At 36.7% G+C, this 13,128-nt stretch overlaps 1 protein-coding gene across 1 annotated transcript; it reads left to right on the top strand.

The window, feature by feature from the left end:
• The first annotated feature begins 511 nt into the window (after positions 1-511).
• LOC106877108 (uncharacterized) lies at positions 512-13,122 on the top strand. The gene is made up of 7 exons (XM_014925902.2): positions 512-660; positions 1,924-2,074; positions 3,870-4,010; positions 5,003-5,167; positions 6,193-6,277; positions 7,941-7,986; positions 9,459-13,122. The coding sequence occupies exons 1-7, from the start codon at positions 559-561 to the stop codon at positions 10,731-10,733; spliced, it is 1,965 nt and encodes a 654-aa protein (XP_014781388.1). The 5' UTR covers positions 512-558; the 3' UTR covers positions 10,734-13,122.
• Positions 13,123-13,128: the final 6 nt, after the last annotated feature.

Below are 13,128 nucleotides of genomic sequence, written 5' to 3'. Positions count from 1 at the left end.
ATCATCATCATCATCATCATATAATGTCCATTGTCCATCGAGGGTTCCAGTTGATCCAATCAACGGAACAGCCTGCTTGTGAAATTAACGTGCAAGTGGCTGAGCACTCCACAGACACGTGTACCCTTAACGTAGTTCTCGGGGATATTCAGCGTGACACAGTGTGACAAGGCTGGCCCTTTGAATTACAGGCACAACAGAAACAGGAAGTAAGAGTGAGAGAAAGTTGTGGTGAAAGAGCACAGCAGGGTTCGCCACTATCCCCTGCCGGAGCCTCGTGGAGCTTTAGGTGTTTTCGCTCAATAAACACTCACAACGTCTGGGAATCGAAACCGCGATCCTATGACTGCGAGTAGTATTCTGAAAGTCATCAAACAGTTAAAGTACTCCTTTTAATTAATTCTTAACAATCATATATTAAATCATAAGCTAATTCATAACTTTCATACTCATGTATGCAGAAGGAAGATAATATAAAACAGCTATTAATGATTCCTTTTCTTTTATTCAGCCCCAAGGAAGCCTACAGCAGTTTATGTGTCAAAAATAAGTGACAAAATGTATAATGTGTCTTGGTTAATTGAACAGCCTCAGGAATCTGTTAATGTAACTGTGTTTTGGTGCCTGAATCAGATTACCTCTTCTAAAATTGAATGCAGAGTAAGTAAATCCATCTTCCTATGATGTCATATAAACATGAATGTAAATTTATCATTAATAAATGTTTACAACATATTCAATTTATGTAGTTTTGTGATGAAGATGACAACACCTCAAGTCCTGGTGATGGTTGTGGTGGTGGTGGGGTACACCAGTATCAACTCACCCACCCCATCTACAGTTACTGGCCTTGTGCCTAAATCAGTGACCATCCTTGGTTACCATCAACCATCAGTTGGTAGTATAGTGTATTCAAAGTAGAAACAGTCTAAAGAATATTTGAGAATAGATAGGTGAAGCTTTAAACTGTGGGCATCTCTGATGTATGGATTCAGAACTGAGATGGATGGACCTGGCTACCAATTTAGCAGATTGCAAATTACATTTTAACCCTTTAGCATTTAAACCGGCCATATCTGGCCAAAATATTCTACCTCTTTGATATTCAAACTGGTCAGATCTGGCCTCTTAGACCAACCCTACAATATCATTCTAAAAATTAAGAGTTACTTCATCAGAATTTGAAAGCTACAAAATAATGCATGATTCAGTCAAAACAATGTGAATAAATAAGCATTACTTTTGACAGAATAATGTGAATGCTAAAGGGTTAAAATGACAGTAATAGCAATTTAAGTTCTGGGTTCAATTTCTGTTGAGGTTGCCTTTCATCCTTTCTGGCTTAATGAAATAAGTAGCAGTTGAATACTGGGGTCGCTGTAATTGATTAACCCCTCCCTTAAAATTTTTAGCTTTGTGTCAATATTTAAAATCATTAAAGACAGCGAGCTGGTCTAATTGTTTCTGCATGTAGCTCTTGCTACATGCTTCTAGGTTCTGTCCCATTCTGTGGCACCATTGTCTTCTACTATAGGCCCAGGCTGACCAAAACCTTGTGAGTGGATTTGGTTGGCAGAAATTGAGAGTAACTCATCATATGTGTGTGTGTGTGTGTGTGTTTGTGTCTGCATTTTGACATTGCAGTCACGCTGATGGAGCCAGACTAAGATAACAAATGGAATGGGAGTGAGTGATAATCAGAGATGCTAAATGCAGCATTTCTTCTGGCTCCTTATGCTCTGTGTTCAAATGCCACTGAGGTCAACTTTGCTTTTTATCCCTTCAGCTAGTCATTACATTACCCCTGTCTAGAACTGGGGCAATATAATGACTAGCTCCCTCTCCCTAAATTTCAGGCCCTGTGCCTATAGTAGAAAGAATTATTATTTAATTTAATTACCTAAAATTTTATTGTGCTTTTAGGATGAAGGTGAATGGATTACAGTTGCAAATGAAGGTTATGTTTTGGTAAATTACAGTTTTGAACAACTGCCTGTTTTTGCTGCTCATGTCAGCACAGAAGAAGGGAGAAGTTCTTTAACAAAAGCAGAATGTATATTCATGCCTAGAAAATGTAATTATCCCAATTTTATAATCTGTTATACTCTTCTAAACAGACTAATGTAGCAAGTTTTGTCAGAAAAATATGTTAAAACTTTCTTACTATCTCTAACATTACAATGATGTTTGCAATAGGATCAACTGTATTTATTAAGTTTATAAGGAGGGCCTCCATGATTCTGAGATTGATCCTGTTGTGTTGGATGGCCTCGATGGCTACTTGAAAATCTTGGGTTTGGCACTTCCTAAGGTGTTTCTATATTGAAGTGTCCCTGTGCATATGCTCCTTTATACAGATGTGAAATTTCCTGGTGGTGCTCTCTATGTAGGATGCTCCACATTTACTGCAGACTACTTCATATACCACTTAGGCCCTCAAGTATATTTTGACATTATTGATGGGGCAATTGGTTAGTGTGCACCCAACAATGCTATCTGTAGTATTATTCCTTGAGAGAAATTTCTTCACGGTGGACCAGTGTGCACCATCTGTATGTTGAGTCTCTCTATGCGGGTCACATGTTGTATAGCTGCAGATGTTCTGCCGTCAAAGTAGGGCAGTTTAAGGAAACACTTTTCAGACTTGGGATTATGGGCCTTCTTGTGTGGTTTGCCTACTTTCATGTTTTGTAGTTACAGTCGTTTGATAGCTATTGTGTGCTAAGTTCTTGAGGAATCACTTGCTGTTGATACCTCTGTCAGTTGTTTTGTTGCATTTGTCTCTTATGCACGTGATTTCATTTTGCACATATGCAGCTTTAGCTCTGGCCAGCAGAGCTGATTTGTAGTGTACAAACAGGTTCCTACTGGCTGCTTTTTCTTTTTGTAAAAATTAGTATAGATGGAACCCTCCTCTGTGATCTTGATTTGGAAATCCAGTAGAGAGAGGGTTCTGGGAGGAGGTGATTGCCATACATTAAAGTTTCAGCAATACTGACAGCCACATCAAATTTGAAATAGAACACCCAGAAAGTTTGGGTGTTAAAGCAGCTGTTTAACAACTCAAATGTGGATGTGATATATCTTTGATAAAGTCAACCATGGTATGATATGTCACAAGCTGCACGATCTCTGCATTGTCAGAAAACTTAGAGAATGGCAACATGACTTTCTAAAAGATAGAAGTCAGGCAGTGGTGGCCAATGCAGCTACCTCTAAGGAAACACAAATCGTGAGTAGTGTTCTACAGGGCACTGTCTTGGGCCAATGTTATTCATAGTGGCCCTTTCAGACATCCTCTCAGCTGCTCAGATAGCCTCCCTTGCTAGCTATGCAGATGATACAAAAGTCTCTTAGAGGATACAGAATCCTGGAGATATTGTGCACCTGCAACAGGAGTTGGGTGCAATATACAGGTGGGCTGAGGACAATACCATGCAGCTTAACGTTGGAAAATTCCAAGCCCTGTGCTACTTGCACACAAAGCTGAATGAAATATGAAATATAGGGCTTTTGTTTGGCCTGCCCTATATCTTAGGGCAGGCCAACCAAAACCTTGTGAGTAGATTTGGTAGATGAAAACTAAAAGAAGACCACCATATGTATGTGTTTTCACACACACACACACACATCTATCAATCATGTGGACAATATTTTCAACTGATATGTTACAACCGTATCTGATTCTTCAAGTGCTTCAGTTCTGAGTATATACATTTATTTACTTGACTGCTGACATTTAACAATAGTTTCTCTCGTTGTTTTGATATACCATTTTCGATCATTAATAAAACTGTGAACATGCTAATAGTGATATTAATAATGATAAGAATAAAAGTAAGAATAACAAATATTTTACACTCTTTCAGCCATAAAACCTCAGAAACCTTATGTTTATTGGTCAGAAACTAAGTTTTCTCTTACATGGCCTACTCTGCAATGTTCGGACTGGAATGGTATACCCATTGCTTATGTGCTGCATTATGCAGAGGGTAAGAATTGTGAAAATGGTGAGTATTCTATTTTTTTAACTGTCTCGTTGCATTCCTTATACTTTCTCTCATATTCACCTCACACTTTGCCCTCAGCAGTGTCTGTCTGTCTGTCTCTTTCTAAATGGGCAAGCCACCTGCTCTTGTTCCTCTATCATATTTTCCCATCCCCTCAATACAATACCCTACTCAGTTGAGAGGTTTTACCTTGTAGGTACTTGGTGACTCCATCATTGCTGGTGCCAAGGTAAAAAAAAAAAAAAAAAGGTACACTCTGGTGTCAGTACGCTCTGTGAAGTGGATGGCAACAGGAAATGCATCCAAATGTATAAACCATACCAAAGCAGACATTGAAACTTGGTGCAGCCCACTAGTTTGTTGGCTCCTGTTGAACCAACCAAGCCAACAGAGAAAAAATGACATTAACTGATGATGATGTTGATGGTGATGTCGATGTTCTTATTGTTGTGAAACACTGTTTAGAATGGTGGTTGTGACAGTAGAATCATCATCATTGTCACCATCATCATCATCATTTAATGTCCATTTCCATGCTGGCATTGGGTTGGACGGTTTGACAAGAGCTGGCCAGGTAGAAGATTACACCAGGCTTCAGTGTCTGTTTTGGCATGGGTTTTTAACATCAACCACCCAATAGAGTGCTTTATGGTTTTAGGTTCAAATCCTGCCAGACCAAAAGTTTTTCATTTACACCTAACATTTAGAAAATAAATTCTAACCAAATCAAAAGGAAATGCATTTTGTCCCTTACAGAGGGGGAGAAGTAGGGCTTGTGCCTTGGTATAAACAGATCTCCCTCACCACTTGATCTTATTGCTGCTGTTGTTCTAGTTGTTGGATATCATTCTTTGAACCTATATTTGGTATGGAAAATAAGAAATGAAAGATGTGGTATTCCTGTTTTTCCTAAAGATATTCTCTGACTGACTAAATAAATATAAAGAAATGGTAAAATGTTGTCCTTTCTTCATTTTAAAAATTGCTTAAAGGTAAGAGGAAAGAATTTCCAGTGAATGAGACAAAAGCAGTTGAAAATGTTGTCATCATCAATGGCCTATCACCAGACACAGAATATTCAGTATGTATACAAGTGAAGACAAAGCATGGACTAAGTCTAATGAGTGACACCATAACAGGAGTAACTAAAGACACAGGTAAAGAGAATACTTTATGGAATATCTAGAACAAGGGTTTTCATCCAGGGTCCATATAAAATTTTTAGGGTCCATGCCATAAAATAGTAAACATGGGATCCACAATAGTATTTTCAGAACCCCTGAAAATATTTTGTTTCAGATGTATGTATTGGGAAATCTCTAGATTTCTTTCTCTAACATTTTATGTAGTTCAACCTACACAAATTAATTGGAATTTTGAAACATGGTTCTATAAAACTGGTTACATTGAATGGCTATGGGTATCCACCAGAATAAAATAGTAATCAAAGGGTCCATAGATAAAAAATGGTTGAGAACCCTTGATTTAGAATCTAATATTTTGTTTATACATCATTCAGCATTGTCGTTTAGTTTGTCTCTTATTGGAATGGAAGGAAAAATTACAAGGGCTCTTTTTAGATTCTTCTGTATTACCATATCAAACAGTACACTGTAAAATTTTAATCTCTCCAAAAACAAAGCTTATCTATCCTTACACCTAATTTTATATGAATCTATCATAGTGTCCAATGGAGGATACATTGGAACTGTGTCCTGTTATCTTTTCCAGGTAGTCTACATGAAACCCATGGTATAAACTTCATATCCTACTTTATTTTTACATATTGTAAGGCTGCAGATAACAGATATAATTGGTTAACTAATTGGCAGTTTTACATAATGTTAATGACAGTTACATTTAATATGTGAGCAACCCAGTCCATGTGGCTACAAATGGTTGAAGACCTAGTTCATGTAGAGCAAAAATTATTAAAGTAAAGTTCATCAAATTTTCATGCTAATAGCTTGAGATAAATTAACTTATATGGGAAATGGAAAATCTGGTTTTGAGTAACACTGAAAAGAAATACACCCTTCCCACCAAATAGAAACAACTACAGAATATTGTATATAAATATAAAGGGAGAAATTTTTATCTGAATGTTTGAAATTTTGGTCATCAAATAGTGATGGTAATGTGCAAAAATTATATGCTCTAATGAACATCTTTACTTTTACAGATTTGAGTGAGATTTACCTATATTCGTTCATGTTGTTGGCGACAGTTCTATTAATTACATCAGGCTTGTTTATATATATTAGGAGGTAAGTTTTAAATGTTTATATTCCTTTTTACACACACACACACACACACACGTTCATACAATACATGCTGTCAGGACTGTCTGACTGTCAACAATCAGATGTAACCTATTCTAAGCTTTCAAATGGAGGCTACAATGTTGGTACACCTGTTTAAAAAAAAAAATTCAAAGATGCACTGAAAGCAACCTTAAAAGATTGCAAGATCAGCTTATAATTGGGCTGAGTCCACTACCCAACCTTACCCATTCTGCCTCTTCCTCTCCCCCGGCTAACATATACTCAAGACAGGTCTCCATGGAAGGAAGCTAGCACCAGGTGTTCAGAAGCATTTGAATCTTTATGAATCTCTGTAACAGAGGTCAACTGGGAGGCTTGCAAACAATACCACCATACAGTAGCAGACATCTCTTTTTTGGTCTGTGGTTTAAGAAGGTTTCTTCCCAACAATGCAAGGTTAAGTTCAGTCCAACTGCACGGCACCTTTGCCAAGTGTCTTGTAATGTTGCACTAGGCTGAGCAAAGCCTTGTGATTGAATTTGGTAGATGGAAACTGAGGCAGCCACGATTGTGCCTATATTATTTTGTCATTGTTTACACTGTGAAACAAAATTTTTATTTTGTTTTGTCTTTGGTCAGTAAGTGTTATTTCCTATTTGCTTCTCTCTAAGAATCAAAGGAAATGACTATTATTCGTTTCAAAGTTTGCCTTTGTGACCTGGACAACAATGTTTTGAAACTGACTATTTTCCATTACATTTCAGACAGATTCAGCACTGAGTTGCTGAAGCAGAAATATCGTTATAACAAATATTCTGCTCAGTATCACAGATTTGCTTGCCAGTTGGTTGACTGTAACCACTTGAGCATGTCCCTTAGTGGTTGACAGTATGGGCGTCTCTCATACTGGAATAGTGAATGAGCATCATAGCCATATGTCAAGAGGGATTCTTTGGGTTTTTAATAAATGTAACAAAAGCAAAGTTTAAAGGAAATATTGGCTGTTTTTCATACTTACTAGGGGTAAGCAAATATGAAATAACAGTTGCTACCCAAGGACAAAAATTGTGTTAGACGAGCCTGGTGTTGCCATCCGGTTTCACCAGTCCTCAATCAAATCGTCCAACCCATGCTAGCATGGAAAGCGGACGTTAAACGATGATGATGATGATGATGAATGTTATTGTTATTTTTGAATAGCCATAATTTGTGGAGGCGCAATGGCCCACTGGTTAGGGCAGCGGACTCACGGTCATAGGATCGCAGTTTCGATTCCCAGACAGGGCGTTGTGAGTGTTTATTGAGCGAAAACCCCTAAAGCTCCACGAGGCTCTTTCACCACAACTTTCTCTCACTCTTTCTTCTTGTTTCTGTTGTTCCTGTAATTCAAAAGGGTCAGCTTTGTCACACTCTGTGTCATGCTGAATATCCCCGAGAACTACGTTAAGGGTACACATGTCTGTGGAGTGCTCAGCCATTTGCACATTAATTTCACAAGCAGGCTGTTCCGTTGACTGGATCAACTGGAACCCTTGACGTCGTAAGCGACGGAGTGCCAACAACAACAATAAATGTAATTTCTTTAATGTAACACAAATCCTTCATGACTATGATGCAAAAACAATGGCCGTTTATAAATGTCATGTTCTCTGTTCATTTATTTCAGCCACTGCAAGTATGTTACAGCAATTGAAGTTACCACAATAGACAGGGTAAATGATTTACTGCTTGCTCTCAGCTATAATCCTTTCTTTATCAATGCTTTCAAATTTTGGCTCAAGACCAGCAATTTAAGGGGTTTGGTTAAGTTGATTATCTTGATCATCAGTGCTTGATTGCCACCTATTTTATTGACTCTTGGAGGGATGAAAGGCAGAGTTGACCTTCACAGCATTTTGAACTCAGAGCTTAAAGAGCTGCCAAGCATTCTTGTCCAGTATGGTAACAATTCTGCCAATTCACAACCTTTGACCTTTCTCTCATTATAACAAAGTTAAATTACAACTGTTACTTCTTGGCTCACACATTGAGAATGGATCCTTCTCTTGGAGTTATTTCACTTAGATCTTGTTCCTAATTATTATTTTACTTTAGGTCTTGTTAAGCTTCATGTTTTTTTTTAACTCAATCCCACACTTGCCAAGTTTCAAACTTCTGTTTTTCTTTAGCAGATTTTGCACTGAAAAATATGTCATCAGCATAGAATAGTTCCCAGTGATATCTAGTCTCGTGGATTAGAATAAAAAGCAAGGGATTAAAGATGGGACCTTAGACAGTTGGCTTAGTTGTTCAAGTATTGTACTCATGATCACAAGATTGTAGCACAGTATATTGCCAAAGGTCTTGGTAACTTGTCATTGCCCCCATGAGGCCCAACATTCAAAGGGTGCTTTTTACGTACCACTGGCACAACTACAATTTCACTTGGCTTGACAGGTCTTCTCGTATAATATATCATAGAAGCCACGATAAAGTGACATGAGATGATTGGGCTTGGCTGTTTACGTGCTGGTGATTCAGCATGGCTGACAAGACACTGAACCTATTTTGGTGACAGAACTTTCCGTATCCAAATCATGAAGGATTCCTTTGTGCATCATATTTCCCTCGATCTCTCTTGCGCCACAAAATGCAGCTGGTCCTTCTGGTTCTTTACCAAAAGGAATTCCATCAAGTTTTCAGAATCCTTCTTTCTTCTGCTTCTCAAACCTGAAGATTCTATCAAGAGTACTCCTATGGAGAAAGCCTCCGACTTCATCCATTCTCACCTTGCGCACCACCAGGTAAACAATCTCCTCCAGATCTATCCCTTTCCACCCCACCAAACTCGCTAATATGCAAGCATACACACCTACATACAGAGCTACAATATCCTTCAATAATTCATGGACAACTATGTAGTCTATGTGAGACATAAAAAAAACGGAATACTGTTTCAACATGTGGAACAGCATGGCTGCTTCACACACACACACACACACATTCTGGATCACATTCAGAGAAAGGTCACTCAATTTATAGGCATAAATTCATTATCTGGAGACATTCTCCAAATATGCTGTCTTCTCTCTCAGCTAATTTCCTTTACTGCTTCTACAATAGCCTCTCCTAAAGCAATAGACACTGTTTTCCTTATGTCTCTATCATATATTAATGTATGTCATTTTCCTTTTGATCTTCACAGGTTCCCAGTTACACTGATCTGGACTACAATTACGAAAAAATTAAAGAGGGTGAAAATCAGCTAATGGATGGTAGTAAATACACGTTTCATCAAACTGGTGAATCAGGTTATTATAGTTTCGACAATTCATCAGGGACTGAAAAATCACATTTTCCAAGTCAAGAATTTTTAAAGTCAACAATACATTTTCCTGATTATTTACAAGTTAATGAACTGACAGGAAAACTTCTGGACAAATCAAAGGATGTTGAGAATATCAATGTTAAAACTGCCTTTCTATGGAGTAAAATAGATGATATTGAAAATGTTTCCAATAAGACAGGCTATATTGATGCATCAGGAGATTATAGGCGGTCATGTAGGTCTCCTGGGTCAGTCCCCACATGTTCGGATGATAACATGAAGGAAAATGTCTCTAGTAGAACAGACTATGTTGATGAACCAGATAGTTCTTTCAGTGAACTTTCATCTATGTCAGTCCCCACATGTTCGGATGGTAACATGGAGGAAAATGTCTGCTGTAGAACAGATTATGTTGATGAACCAGATAGTTCTTCCAGTGAACTTCTATCTATGCCAGTCCCCACATTTTCGGATGGTAACATGAAGGAAAATGTCTCCTGTAGAACAGATTATGTTGATGAACCAGATAGTTCTTTCAGTGTGTCAGTTCCCACATGTGTGAATGGTAACTTGATGAATATTGTTTCCAGTAGCCCAGATTATGTTGATGAACCAAATGATCTTAACAAACTTGTATCTAATTCTATTCCTCCATGTAAAAATACAAACAGTAATGGGAGTATCACAGATTATATATTCTCTGAACCAGATTATATTTCAGGATTCCTCGAAGAAAGCACTAACTCTTATAAAAGTAAACCTTTGAAAGGACAAATTTTACAAACTGAAAATAAAGAAAGTGATCAGATAGGAACTTCAAAGTTTAATGGTAGAACAGACAAAGAAAATGTAAAAGTGAATTGTAATGATGGTTATGTACCACATGAACACGTTGTAGAGGCTATGGAATCTTCATTAGATGAGGTTCAAGACAAAAATATTCAAAACGAAAGACAAGGAATATCTCAAAATCCAACAAGTTCTTGTAATCTTGTAAATGCTAATGTTCATAAACCATCAGATTCTTTGCAAAGACCAGATAAAGAAATGGATAAAATACAAGACACAGAACAAATAACAGAGACATTAGATTATGTCAAAACAGAAAGTTTTCTTGGATATGTTTCTAATGAAATTTCACATTTAAAATAATACTAAAAAAGAAATTAGATTTGAATATCTTCAGCATTTTTTTACAGATAAATAGTTTTCAATATGGAAGGTATTTGAGTGTAAAAACTACTTGCTTCAATATTGCAATTTACACAAAAAAATCATTCCACTTATATTTGCTGACCATGTTTGATGATTAACAGAAGAGCAAAAAACACAAAAACAAATGAAACTAAACACAAAAATGCACATGTGAATGAAGAAAACTTCTAAGCTGTTTAAATATTTAAACGTTTTTTTTTTTGTCTCTTTAAACAAAAGCTTCTTGAGTCACCTTTTTGAAACAATATTTCAATACCAAAAATTTGCATCTGCTCTTCTCAGCAATTTATTTTAAAAGTTGCTAATAAAAGTCAGCATTTTTTTTTTTTTTTAATCGCCCTATTTTGCAAGAATTTGGCCCCTCACAGTGACTGCCAGACCTTCAAGAGTTGGGGGTCAACACTGTAAAGTATCTCTGAGTGGTTGGCGTTAGGAAGGGCATCCAGCTGTAGAAACTCTGCCAAATTAGATTGGAGCCTGGTGTAGCCATCCAGTTGCACCAGTCCTCAGTCAAATTGTCCAACCCATGCTAGCATGGAAAGCGGACGTTAAACGATGATGATGATGATGATGATGATGATGATGATGATATATATATATATATATATACTTAAAATATGCTTAAAAAGCAGTGACAATATGTTATGTTAAAGTTGCTACTGTTGTTTATTCACTGCTTCTCCAAAGGCTTTCATTCTTGTCTATGCAACAACACCCTGGTGACAGAAACAAACAAAGGAATGACTCTACCTCCAAATTATGTCCTCTACCCAAATGTCCTAATCTAGCAGACCTACCGACTGACATACCTGTGTCTTTATGAAACGATTCTATTCTAAACAGATTTAGCTAATTTCCTTTATCTTAAACCATTTTCAAATGAAACAAAAAGAAATTTTGACTAAAAAGAAAAGAAAAAAAAGTCATATCCAACAACAAAAGTGAAAAATTTGATGCTGCTGCTGGTCAGGCATTGATATTAATTTTTTTAATCCCTTTCAGCACAGTCTGAAATCAATAATTAGAAAGACTTTGGATAGAATTTATTGTTATCTTTTATTCTAAGATCACCTGAAGATGTAAAATCCCTGCCTAGTTATATAAATTCCTCGGGTATATTTTCTCTATCTTCATTCCAAGTAGAAGCTACCTTTCATACAGTTAGGATCATCAAAATAAGGATTAATTATTGGCATTGATTAACTCCCAAGTCAGCCTTGATCAAGTGAATCTATGGTCATTTTTTAAAATTGAACTATGCATCAGACCACATTTGTCTAATTCAGTGGTTTTCAACCATTTTTTTTTTGTCTTTTGTCTGTACACCACTTTGATTCCTATTTCACTTGGATGGACCCTGACAGCCTTTCATGTTAAAAAAAAGAATCCTATTATAGTTTTATAATAAAATATTAGAAATTGTATTAAAAAATTGCTGAAATACAGTAATCCCTCAACTATTGTGGGTGTTATGTCCCCCCCTCCCCCGTGATAGGTGAAAATCTGTAAAGTAAAAACAGTACTGTACTGTATATTTTTTTAATTATTTTTATAATTTGTATATATTTATTTCATTATGAATGCAAAACAACACCACAGAGGAATCAACGTAAGCTTAAATAATAAACTGTGATAGGTGAACCGCGACATGGCAAAGGATTACTGTATTTTACATATTGTAGAAATATCACCAATTTATTGCACATAAATTTTAACAACAGTATCTTATATGGATCCCCAAGGGTCATATGAACCCTGGTTGAGAACCTCTAGTCTAATGTATCCTCTCTTTCTCTTTTTGAGATGATAAAGTGTAAATTGAGGGAGATCTGGCTGCTATATCTAGCAGTTTGAACAACCACTCAGTGGCTTCTTAATTGGCTCAGTGTACTTATTTCATTCAGTAGTTGATTCAATTATCTATAACTCTCTTTTATAATGTTGTTGATTCGTATAAAGTCAAACTAAATCATCCTCACTTAACTAGCAAACTGTAAACTCCTTTCAAGCTTCAATTTAATTCTGTGATTTGTAGTTCAAACCAATTCACTTCTTTCCTTTTGGCTCTTCCTGCCTTTGGACTATCATTCCCCGTCTCTATGAATTTGTAATCCTGTGTTTAAGTAAGAATACATTGTAAACTTAGGAGAAAGCTAAGACAGCTGATAATAAAAGTAAATACTGAATGGGATTTATCACTGAGCCCCCACCTCCATCTCTCTCTTGCTCATACACCCAGGATTCCAGTTTCAAATCCCATTAGAGGTGACTTCACCTCTACAGTTTAAATTCTAGGAGAGAGGAGCAATACCACAAGCACTAGTTATATACC

The sequence above is a fragment of the Octopus bimaculoides genome, chromosome 19 (assembly GCF_001194135.2).
Source record: "Octopus bimaculoides isolate UCB-OBI-ISO-001 chromosome 19, ASM119413v2, whole genome shotgun sequence".
NCBI lineage: Eukaryota > Metazoa > Mollusca > Cephalopoda > Octopoda > Octopodidae > Octopus > Octopus bimaculoides.
This window is presented reverse-complemented; position numbering and strand designations above follow the sequence as displayed.